We start from the raw sequence: 13069 nt of genomic DNA, 5'->3' as shown, positions 1-13069 counted from the left end.
GGATTTTATGCCAAGTAGCCAGAAGTGCAAAGGCAAGGACCGTGTGCTTGTTTCTAAAGAATTCTGTCTAGAGCAGCTGCTACTGTGACCCAGTGTGAGGGGTACGCCAAGCAGTAGGGTGGAGACAGCAGTCAACTGTGTCTGGGGCATATGAGAGAGTACTTGGTGAACGGTCTGCTTTCCAGAGGCTCTTAATCCACTTAGAGAGGTGGGAGTGGAGAATCTAGGAAAGGTCTGCAGGTGAGGCTGGATGTGAGCAGGAACTGTGTGCAGTGGAAGTTCTCTAGTGCTAGAGGTCAACTAAAGACCAACTAAATTGACTTTTGAGCAGACTCTTGCCTAAAAGAAGACGACATTTCAAATATTATAGCAGTGAATAATAGCTCTGAGGTAAGAAAATAAATTTAAAATGTCTTATATTTTTAAAAGTCGAATGTGCTATCCACCTTGCCTTAGAGTCGCCTTTGAAAAAATATTTTTAAATGTTAAATGGTCAATTAAGTTTCTGGGTCTGCTTTGTGTATAATGGTAAAATTGTTCTAGTACTGAGAGAGCAGGAGTTGATGAGGCAAGCTGGAAGGGCATAGGTCAATCACGTTTTTCTACATGACAGATATCCCAGAACAGGGATGGTAAGGAGAATGGGTTCTTCATATCAAGGTATAATTTTTTTAAGTGTCATAATTTTGCCAATGTGAAATTACTGCATCAAATGAATTTGGAACATATTAGAGGCTCAGGAGGTAAGATAAATATATAAATGTGTCTTTTGTTTGTGGAACAGTCAAAGTTGTTCAAGTAGGTTGCTGGAAATATCCGTTTGGCACACAGGAAGTGATGTCTGATACTCTAAAACTAGAAAGATACGGTGTGCAGAGAAGACAGCTCCTGAGACTTGGGTAGTATTTCCCATCATGTGGAGGAGGGTGCCCACCAGCGAGCTCTGGCTTCCAGGGGAAACGGAAACTGCCTGACAAGGAACCACACCCGATGGTCCGGCTTGGGCGACTGAAGCGCAGCTCATGCGTTCTGCACGTGGCCCAGGAAAGCGCGGGAAAGGCAGCGGGTGCGTGCGCAGCAAGCAGCGGTTAGTGGCAGATAGGGCCCTGAAGAGAATGCAGCAATGGAGTTGCCTCCTCCGGGAAACCGGAGGGTTTCCATCAATAACCCTCAAGAGACATCTGGCAGGGTTCCTACCACCTCAGCCGGGTTTCCCACCCAGTCATCTAAGATCTCCTTGAAGCGCTCCACCTACGCCTACAGGCCTTCCATGTTGAGCAACCGCAGCTCCGGAGGCCAGTCCCTGCTGCCGAGCTCCATTCTCCAGAAGACCTCCCTCAACCCTCCAGGTTCTCTGCAGAGCAAACCATCCAATGTCTCTTCAGTCCACTATGCTGATGAAGAAGGCAAGCCACTCACGGACAAGAACAAGGACAAAGACAAGGGCAGGGGCAAGGGTAAAGGCACAGGAACTCGGCTGCTGACCGTGAGTGGCCATGGTGGAGGGTGGGCTGAGCATGGGAGGCCGGGAGTCGGGAGGGGCGGGGTGCCCTGGGGACTAAAAAGGTCAGCGCTGTCAATCCTGAGACCTCCCTCATCTGATAGGTGGTGACACTAGAGACCTTAGGCAGTTACTTTCACTTCCTGCAGCCTCATTTTATCAACTAGCATATGAAAGACTGGTGAAGAAGGAGATGATAGTGTAATTGCTGTTTTACCAAGGCAAAGAACAGTCCCTGCCTGCTCACAACAGTCAATACCATCGCTGAGATGTAGTTTATCAGGATAGGTGCTAAACCCCAGACACTGTATTTTTATTAGTTGATTATTTTCTTATGGAGGGGCTTTAGTTTGCTTTATTTTGCCTTAATACTTAATATTTTGCCCTGGCTGACCTGTGTAGCCCAGATTGGTCTCAAACTCTTGGCAATCCCCCTGCCTCTTCATCAGGTCTCCAGTGTTTAAGAGTACCGAGGGGATGGAGATAGAGATAGTAAGGTAGAACCAAATTGTAATTCCTTTTCATATACATGTTACAAGAAGATTACTAGGACATGTCACCTCTGCTGTTGGCCTTACATTACTAAGAAAATAGTGCAGTTAAATTATGCAGAAACAAAGGCAGTGGAGGCACCTGCCTTTACCCAGGAGGTGGAGTCAGGTGAATCTCTGAGTTCAAGGCCAGCCTGGACTGTAGAGCAAGTTTCAGAATAGGCAGGGCTGCTCTGAGAGACTGTGTCTCAAAAACAAAACAAAAAAAGCAAAAAGCCCTCAGAAACAAATGACACATACAAAACATTGAGCTCCATCTCTATAAAATGAATTACTTGATGTCCAAGATTTTCCTAATTCCAAAACCTTAGCACGCGTTTAAAGCATTGTAATGATAAAGTGAGAGCATATTAAAGCACACTAAAGGATAAGTTTTTAATAATATTAAATTAAAAGTCACAAAGATTTGTAATCCATGGGCTAAGTTTATTGTGCATGACCATAAGGAATTTGGGCTTTCTCAGAATTTGTATATGTCATGTTTTAATATGGTTTTGAACATGGTGATTCCTTGTCAATGCACAATTTTCCTTAGCATAAAAATAACTTCTTTATTATTCTCTCTAGGTTGGGTTTTCTGTTTGTTTGTTTGTTTTAGTTTTTGTTCGTCTACATCCAAAGTTTGGTCTTCTGAGGCGCTTCTTCAAATGTTAATTGGGAAATACTGGAGAGACGGCTGAGTCAGGAGCCTGTGCTGCTCTTGTAGAGGAGCCTGAGTTCACTTCCATACTCAGGCAGCTTGCAACCACCTGTAACTCCAACTCCAGGAGATCTGGCCTCTGAGCACACTTTCACTCATGTGCACACACACACATGCATACACATACCTACATACACACACACATATACACACACAGACACACACACATGCATATACACACATACAGACACACACACACATGCATACACCCACATACAGACACACACATATACACACACACATGCATATACACACACCCACATGCATACACCCACATACAGACACACACATATACACATACACAGACACACACATGCAAACATACACACACACATGCATATACACACACCCACATGCATACACCCCCCCACATACAAACACACACAGACTCATGCATACACCCACACCCTCCCACATGCATACATACACACCCACATACAGACACACACACACAGACACACACCCACATACAGATACATACACAGACACACACACACATGCATACAGATACACACACACACAGACAGACACACACATGCATATACACACACCAACATATATACACACACACACACACACACACAAATCTCTAAAATGTAGATTTTTGAGCCTCCTCCATAGTCCTCTTGAGTGAGAAGGGTAAATGCAGGAATGTGATCAAATTTAAAACTATTTTAACTAGTTCCTAGATGTGCGCTTGGGAATCACGTCAGAGGAAAAAGAAGCATTGAAATGGTGACTGTAGGTTGGAGGTGCAGCCAGAGGAATGCAGTTGGAACCACCTGTAACCTCGTGTATTTCCACCCACACTCCAGCTCCCGAAATGACAACTCTGAGACTTAATTACATTTACAGACACCTAGCCATATAGCTAGGCACGGTCTCTGGCTAGCTCATATCTTAATTATCACATTTATTCTATTCTATGAGTGCCACATGGTTGGTTACCCAGTCCTCAGTTTCATGTCTCCTCTGTCTGTCTCCAGGACAAATATCTCCATGCCTCTGTATTCCCCAAATCCTCTATCCCTTTTGGAACTCCAGCCTCCTCTTTCCTGCCTTTTGCTAATAGGCCATAGACTTTTTATTTGCAGGTGAAGCTTGCACACAGTGCACAAGAGATTCCCCCTAGAGAGTAGCTGGATAAACCGTGGGGATGTAGCTTAGTTTGTAGAGTATTTGTCTAACATGCACACACCCTGAGTTCAATCCTCAACACTTCAGAAACAGTGGCAGTGGCAGATTACAAGACTGTAATCTGAATATCAGGAGAAAAAAGCATCAGAAATTTAAGGCCATCTTTGCATACATAGTAACTTTAAAAATGGATAAATTGAGTAAAAGCAGATGGAGGAATAAGTGACTGGAAGGCTCAAATACTTTTTTAATTTATAATTTTATTTATTATAGTGGTTATTGTGGTTCTTTTCCCCTTTGTCAACTTGACATGAATTAGAGTCACCTTAGTTGAGTAATTCCTTCCACTGGATTGGCTTGTACCTATGATTCTTGGCTGGTGGTTGATGTGAAAGGGCTCATCCCACTGTGGGCCATGCCACTCCGAGGCTAGTGGTCCTTGACTGTACAAGCAAGCAGGTGGAGCAAGCTGTGCAGAGCAACTGGTAAGCAGCATTCTTCCATGGTCTCTGCTTCAGTTCTTGCCCTGTAATGTGAAACAGATCCTTTCCTTCCCAAGTTGCCTGGGGTCATATTGTCTTAACTACTTCTCCGTTTCTGTGAAGAGACACTACGATCAAGTCAATTATGAAAGAAAGCTCACAGTTTCAGGAGATTAGACCATGACCATCATGAGAGGAAACATAGCAACAGGCAGGCAAGAAAGCATGCCTCTAGAGCAGTAGCCTGAGAGCTTACATCTGATTCACGAGCATGGGAGGGAGAGGGGAGAGGGAGAGGGAGAAAAGGGAAAAGGAATGCACTAACTGGAAATGGTGTGGGCTTTTGAAAACCTTCAAGCTACCCCCAGTGACGCACCTCCTCTAACAAAGCCACACCTCCCAATTCTTCCTAAACAGTACCACTTACTGGGAACCAAGCAATCAAACATATGAGCATATGAAGGCCATTCTCTTTCAAACAACCACTATAGTAGTTTCTGACAGCAATAGAAAGCAAACTAGGATAGCTATTACAGGGGGTTGTCGCAATGTCCATGTGGCGATAAGAGGGTAATTTTTTTGAGTTATGTGTATTCTGGGGGATCAACTGAGCTCATCAGGCTTAGGCAGCAAACACTTTTACTTGTGTTTTGCCCACACTTAAAGAAATTTTTTTTTCCCAAAAAGTTTTATTAAGATATAGATTACTGAGAAAATTGGAAAGATTGGTTAGACAGAGTTCTTAGATTAAGATATATTGTAGCTTATGACTTCAATACAAATGTATATTGCTACCAGGGTTTGATGGCGCACACCTGTTGTTCCTGCATTCAGAGGCTATGATATCAGGAGTGGGACCTCAGGGTTAGTCTGGGCATCACAGTGAAAATCTGTCTCAAAGACTAAATGAAACCCAATGTGAAGAGCTACCCCATGTCTCACTGCTCTTTGGACCCCTTTGATTCCTTTCAGCAGATCACTGGAATTCTTTTTTTTTTTTTTTTTTTTTGGTTTTTCGAGACAGGGTTTCTCTGTATAGCCCTGGCTGTCCTGGAACTCACTTTGTAGACCAGGCTGGCCTCGAACTCAGAAATCCGCCTGCCTCTGCCTCCAGAGTGCTGGGATTAAAGGCGTGCGCCACCACGCCCGGCATTTTTTTTTTCTTTTTTTTTTTTTTTTTTGATCACTGGAATTCTTAATGCTGGACCTTGTCTTCCTTACGATAGCTTCACTGCTCACATGCTAGAGTCCAGTGCCCTATTTCCTAAACTGCCATTGATTTCCATTTATTATGTCTGCTATTTGAAATACATGCCAGATTCTGGCTTAGATGTGGATGGCACAGTGATGGGCAAGCCAGTCCCCTTTGGGGAGGGCCGTGAGAGGAGGCTAGAGCACATCTCTTTGTTTATTTAAGTCTCTGCTAAAATATTCTAAGAAAGAATTGAAGGATCAAATTATTTTTTTCCTATCAGATTTTTGTCTTTTTCTCTTCAGTTTTCCCCAAAGTTCCTTAATTATTTTCCAAACTTCTTTAATATATACTGTATATTGCTTCTCTAATATATACTCCTCTGATAAATATACATATTAAAATAGTTGAGCTGGAAAGGTGGCTCTGCAGGAAGGAGCACTGGCTGTGTTTCCAGGGGACCTGGATTCGATTCCTAGCTCCCATGTAGCAGCTCACAGCCATCTGTAACTCCAGTCTCCAGGGAATCTAACACCCTCTCTGGCCTCTTTGGGCACCAGGCATACATGCAATGCAAAGACATATATGCACACAAAACACCCATCTACATAGGACAAATAAATACAAATTTTGAATAAAAATAGTCTTCTGTCTGCTTGTGGTACGTTTTGGCTCTGTGACTCTTTGTTTTGTTATCAGTACAATTGCTTTCCTGAACTCTATCTACTATCTTTACCACTTGTTTCTTTCTTTCTGTTATTTGAGCTTTCCTTTTTACTTTTACTTCCTGAGTTGTAACATTAGCTTAAGTGAGAGCTTTCTTTTTGGGGGGGATAGGCCTCTGCTGTCATTGTCATTAACTTTCCCTGTAGAACTTCATTTGCAGCGTTTCATAAGTTTTGGATGTTGTAGAACCATTTTTTGTTTGTTAAAGAATTTTTAAATTTCTCCTTTCATTTCTTTTACCTGTTGGTTTCCCAGGATCCTGTTGTTTTTGTGTAATTTCCATATGCTTGTGAGTTCCCAGTTTCTTCTTTTTACTGATTCCTAATTTCTTACTGTTGTGGTCAGAAAAGCTAACACATTTGTGGAAATAGTCTATCCTGAAGAATGCACCATGTGCCCTAGAGAAGATCCTGTGCTCTGCTGCTGTTGGGTGAAATCGTCTCTGTGTTATGAGGGCTCTCTTGGTCTAAAGTGTAGTTTTGAATCTAACATTTCCTTATGGCTTTATGCCTGAAGATCTGTTCATTGTTAGCAGTTGAGTACTTGTGGGGATAGCTATGGCAGTGTACTTGTATGTTGTATTGTACTGACACAAGCTAGAGTCATCAGAGAGAAGAAAACTCATTTGGGAAAATGCCTCTAAGATTTGGCTGTAGGCAAGCCTTTAGGGCATTCTCTTAATTAGTGATTGATGGGGAAGGGTCCAGCCCATTGTGGGTGGTGCCATCCCTGGACTGGTAATCTTGGGTCCTATAACAAAGCAGGCTGAGCAAGCCATGGGGAGCAAGTCAGTAAGCAGCACCCATCCATGGCCTGTGCATCAGCTCCTGCCTTCAGGCTCCTGCCCTGTTTGAGTTTCTATTGTGACTTTCTTCAATGATGAACAGTGATGTGGAAGTATAAGCCAAAAAAGGCTTTTTCTCCCCAACTTGCTTTTGTTCACAGTGTTTCATTACAGCAATATTAACACTAGCGGCTACCATATACAAAGCTCCGCATTAAAAAAGAAATGAAAAAGAGTAGAGTATTGAATCCCAGTTGTACTGCTATGTGTCTTTTCAGGTATATTAATATTTTTATGTACTCTGACATTAGATGAATATAATATATATTAGATGAATTACTACAATTATCATAATATTCTTGATACCTTGACCCATTAACTATTAAACAATGACCTCATTTTTCTTTCTTACTGTGTTGCACAGGCCAGTATTCCTGTCTCAGCCTCCTAAGTGCTGAGATTACAGGGGTCTGCAATTGTGCCTACCTTGTTTTGTTTTAATCATTTTAGTATTCTCCATCTTTTGACTGGAGAATTAATCTACTTACCAATAAAGTAATTACTTATAAGTACCTATGTTGCCATATTGCTTGACATCCTGTCATACTTTAGATACGTTAGTTCTTTTTTTGTTTGTTTGGGTTTTTTTGTTTTGTTTTTTTGAGACAGGGTTTCTCTGTATAGCCCTGGCTGTCCTGGAACTCACTTTGTAGACCAGGCTGTTCTCGAACTCAGAAATCCACCTGCCTCTGCCTCCCAAGTGCTGGGATTAAAGGCGTGTGCCACCACGCCCAGCTTAATATGTTAGTTCTTTATCCATGTCTTCTGATTTGACAGTTTTCTATGAGGCCAATGTCTTCATTCCTTTCTCCTTCTTTTTTTTTTGTGTATTTACTGTATTTCTTGTGTTTGTGTTTCCTATAAAGCTTACATAAAACACCTATAGCTATAATCAAAGTTTATAACAATTTAACTTTGATCATATGTAAAAACCACTTTTTTACACCTTCCACTCATTTTGTCTTGATGTTGTATGTTCAATGACAAATTATCATAACAATATTTTGATAATTTTGTCTAATTTTATGTCATGTAAGTGATTTATATGCTACTGTTACAATATTAGGATCTTATGACTTTTCTGTAAATTTACCCTTACTAGTAAAGAAATTATGTAACTAACTAGATAGTTCATTTTCTGGGGACTCTTCTCCTTGATCAAGTCCACTGTCGATACTCTTTGTCTTAGAGTTTTACTGCTGTGATGAGACAACATGAACAAGGCAACTCTTATAAGGAAAAACATAATTGGGACTGGTTTACAGTTTCAGAAGTTTAGTCCATTATCATCATAGCAGGAAGCATGGCAGCATGCAGGCAGACATGATGCTGGAGGTGTAGAGAGTTCTACATCTTGATCAGATTTCTAGGCAGCAAGAGACTGTGACACACTTGGCATAGCTTGAGCATAGGAGACCTCAAACCCTACCCCCACAGTGACATACTTCTTCCAACAAGGCTATGCCTACTCCAACAAGGCACACCTCCTAATAGTATCACTCTGGGCCAAGCATTCAAACACACGAGTCTATGAGGGCTATACCTATTCAAACAATCACTCTTTCTATTACACTTTTTTATTGATCTTATCAATCAGCTATAGAATGTTTAGCTGTTTTAATCTGTGTTAAACTCCAAGCCTTTGTGTCTTGCTGTTCTGATTTTTGTTGAATTGCTTTCTTTGGTTCCCTGGGCATCCTTAAAACAGTCATTTAGAATGCCCTTCACAGAAATGTATAGTTTTCCATTTCTTTGGGGTTGCTTATTAGGAAATTGTTCTTTGGTGATGTCATCTTTCCTTGATTTGTGTGTGCTTGTTATAGACCCATGCTGATGGCTGTGCATGTGAGGGAACAGATCCTTTGTAGACTTGGAGACTAATTTTAGTAGACTGCATTGGTATGGGTGTGCTGGCTGGGTAGGCTGTGGTGATTCTTGCATAACCTCCATGTAGCTATATCAGCAGAGACCATTTGTGTGTTTTGAAGGATTCTTCTAGTTCATCAGAAGTGTTTCTGTTGGAAGAATGCTGTGCATAGCTGTAGAAATTACCTTATGCAGCATAATAACGTTTGCAGATGTGAAGGAGTTTAGGAGCTCGAGGTGGGGAGATTATCCTGATAATAAGAGTGGACCTAGAAACCATCACAAATGTCTTCACAGGAGAGACTTCGAGAGAGATCTGGGCATGCTCAGAAGAGTAAAAGATGGTGTTAATGCAATAATAGAGATAGGAGTGATTCAGCCAAGGATTCTAACGCGACCAGAACAGGTTTTCCCTTACAGCCGCTTGAGGGAGGATAGACCCAATAACGCCTAGCATAAAGTATTGATTCAGATTTATGGCACATGCATGGGATGTGCATTATGTCTCCAGAGAGGCCAATTTAGGAAAGCAAAATAATAATAGTAATAATTACAAGTATCTAATGTGTCACAATAGGGGTATTTCTAAATTTCTCTGATTGCACCTTTATCAGTAGAAAATACATTAGCACCTGCAACCAATGTTTGTTATGTATGTGTGTGGCAACGTCTAAATTCTAAAACCCCCAGTTTTTAAAATGATAAATAGACTTGGTGGCATAGGCCTATAATCCCAGCTACTCTGGAAACAGAGGGAGGAAGTTCACATATTCAAGGCATGTCTGGTTACAGAGTATATTCAAGGCCACTCTGGGCAACCTGGGGAACCTGGTCTCAAAATAAAAAGTGAAACTATAGCAGGGTTCAGTGACAGCCTCCTCTCCTAGTAGCTATTAGGCCATAGGTGAAGAAAGACAGGAATGAATGAATAAACAAAAGAACCAAGGGAGGGAAGAAGGAGGGTTTCTGATTGATTTTAGATATATTTCATTTATTAATACAAAACCAAACCATTAACATATTTGAAAAGCATGTTTTGAAAGTCCAGTTGTAATGTGTTTATTTCATTTAAATTTTTGTGTATATGTTTATCTGTGAATGATGTATGAATACATATATGTGCATACACATTCAGAGGTCAGAGAAGGACACTGAGTTTACTGCTTTGTCTGCTCGATTCCCTTCCTCCTTAAGAAAGAGCCTCTCACTGAACTTAGAGTTAGGCTGACAGCCAGCAAGAACCAGATATCTTCCTGTCTCTCTACCCTTCCATCTGCAAAACAAACGAACAAGCAAACAACCCCCCAAACAAGCAAACAAACAAAACAAAAAACAGAATTTATTATAGTTCTCCACATATACCCTCTTAAATTTTTTCCATGAAAAAAAATTTTAAATCTTTAAAAAAATTTTTTTTATTATGTATGCAATGGTCTGCCTGTATGTAAGCCTGCATGCCAGAAGAGGGTACCAGATCTTATTTTAGATTGTTATTAGCCACCATGTGGCTGTTGGGAATTGAACTCAGAACCTCTGGAAGAGCAGTCAGTGCTCTTAACTTTTGAGCCATCTCTCCAGCCTGAATTTTTTTTTTGATCATTCCTTACCCATCTGTAAAATTAGCCTAGATACTCTATTAGATAAGGCCATACAAGTGATTGACCGACTCTAGCTGGCAAATGCCATTCTCTGGAGTTAATTGCAAGCAGGAAGTATTGCTGTGCCTGCGGTTGCTTAGCACTTTCTAGGGATGTCCCTCTACTCCCCAGATTCAGTTATTCATTCTCACAGATGGTAAATCCTTACACTTTCTACTGCAACTCTAGGGGTAATACCTGTTTTGTTTTTTTTTGTTGTTTGTTTTGTTTTTTTTTTTTGTTGTTTTTTTTTTTTTGTGGTGGTCCTTGTTTCATAGTGACAAAGAACCCAAGAAGGTAAACTTGTTCTTAAACTTGGCAGGGAAAAATAATGCTAAAAAGAATACACTTTGAGTGACCAATTCTTTACACAATGAAGACTTGACTAATGAGATCAGTGAGTCTTCCTCTAATGTAGAAGAGTTGGGCTGGACAGATGACGACAAAGGCTTCCCTTTGTATAACTGTTTTGTATAATGATGAAACTGTAGTTGTTATTATTGTTATATTATTATTATTATTTTACTTATCTGTTTTCAACCACTTGAGGTCAAGAATACTTGAAGCTAGAATCAGGCTGGTGCCAGACATGCAGCTGTGTTACCATGTGGGTAATCGCTAACTAATTAAGGATAATGGGCTCAGTGAGGGCTAGGAAGTAAACAAATTCTCAGAAAAGGTAACTGTGTGGGCTCACAGGCTTTTGGAAAGATCCGTGGAATGGAAGAGAGTGGGTAAGAGGAGTCTCAGACTTGAGAATAGGGTGTAGATGGTGTGAGGGTGACATAGGCTTTCCAGTAAAAGTGTCACTGGGAGTTTCTCATAGTGGGACTGAATCCATGAGACGAAAACCTTGGTGGAATTATCTGAAATCAATCTCTTCCCAGGCTCAGCAGAAATTCTAGGTCGTATCAGAATCTTTATGAGATGTTGTTAGAACCTTTGCCAAGATTCTGATAAGAATTCAGCAAATATGTCTTTTGCTGGTGTTACTGCTGTTCAAGAGAGCTGTACTCAGCTGAGGAAGGAAAACCCAAAGGTAACAGAGTAAGGGAGGCAGCACCCTTGTCAGATGCATGAGTAACCTGTAACACAGGTTTCTTAAAGGAGCCACTTATATCTGTTGATGTACACATTCAAAATTGCCTTCCCAGTCAGGCATGGAGCTCCTGCCAGTACCTGCAGCATTTAGAAGACCCGGGCAGGAACATTCCTCTGGTTTTGACATCTGCTTAAGCTGTATACTGAACTCCACATTAGCCTGGCTACAAAGTGAGACCTTAACAAAGCAGACTTCCAAAATAAAGAATAAAAATGTTACAATAAACATGGTCCATGTAAATACATGTGGAATATATCATAGCTTGACATATTTTATGATATGGTCATTGGGAGTAGTTACTTTAAACTACAGCTGAGCCACAGATATGGTGTGTTTGTGTGTGTTGCAACAATAACAAAATGATTGCAGATATATTGAATAATTCAATTATTGAATAATTGAATCAATTGTTTATTGATAACTATTATTGATTTTTTATGAAAAATGGATTTCTGGGTCCCACGCATACCAGGCACTTTGAAATATGCAATACATTATTATTAACTATATTCACCATTCTGTCAATAGATCACTGAAACTTACTCAGCTCATCTAACTGAAACTATATATACACTTCAGCCACCGTCTCTCTACCTGTCTACCTGCCCTCCCTGCGGCTCTACACTCTAGGCTTTCCTTGCAAGAGTTTTCAGACACCAGATATAAATGAGATCATGGCAGTCTTGCCTTTCTGTGTCTATCTAGTTCACCTAGAGTAATATTCTCTAGATTAACCCATGTTAGGCAAAGGGTAGAATCAAAATCAATCTCTCTCTCTCTCTCTCTCTCTCTCTCCCTCTCCCTCTCCCTCTCCCTCTCCCTCTCTCTTTGTCTCTCTCTCTCCCCCCTCTCCCCCTCCCCCTCTCCTTCTCTCCCTCTCCCCCTTCGCCTCCCCCTCCCCTCCCTCTCCCTCTATCTCTCCCTCTCTCTCTCTTCCTCTTCCTCTCCCTCTATCTCTCCATCTCCCTCTCCCTCTCTCTCTCCATCTCCCTGTCCCTCTCTCTCTATCTCTCCCTCTCTCTCAAGGCTGAAGTATATTTCATTCTGAGTGTAGACGTGATTGTCTCCCATCAGCCATGCTCAGCCACTGAAGTTGCTTCTTTCTCAGTGACTAAGGACAGTCCCACCATGAACGTGAGAACACAGTAAGTCTTCAGCATGCCGTGCCGTGTGTGAAAGGCCACGGTGTACTTCACACTCAGATGTGCAGAGCAGGGAACTTTCTAAGCTGCATGCTCTTAGCATTTGTATTTAAGGCCGTGCTGGCAACCCTAGCTGCCGCAATTAAACCAGAAACCAGAAATAAAAACCCAAATATGAAGGAAAGGAGT

General features: G+C 41.3%; 1 protein-coding gene across 1 annotated transcript in view; it reads left to right on the top strand.

Moving 5' to 3' along the window:
* Positions 1–1065: 1065 nt before the first annotated feature.
* Positions 1066–13069, top strand: part of Catspert (catsper channel auxiliary subunit tau) — a 97621-nt gene continuing 85617 nt past the window's right edge. The window contains exon 1 of the mRNA XM_085837608.1: positions 1066–1486. Coding sequence (XP_085693734.1) covers positions 1124–1486 — 363 coding nt within the window. The 5' untranslated portion in view covers positions 1066–1123. The remainder of the gene's footprint in view (positions 1487–13069) is intronic.

Source organism: Mus caroli, unplaced genomic scaffold, assembly GCF_978045245.1.
Source record: "Mus caroli unplaced genomic scaffold, Mus_caroli_1 scaffold_1, whole genome shotgun sequence".
In the NCBI taxonomy this organism is placed as follows: Eukaryota; Metazoa; Chordata; class Mammalia; order Rodentia; family Muridae; genus Mus; species Mus caroli.
Note: the sequence above shows the minus strand (reverse complement) of the source record. Positions and strands in the feature narration are given on the sequence as shown.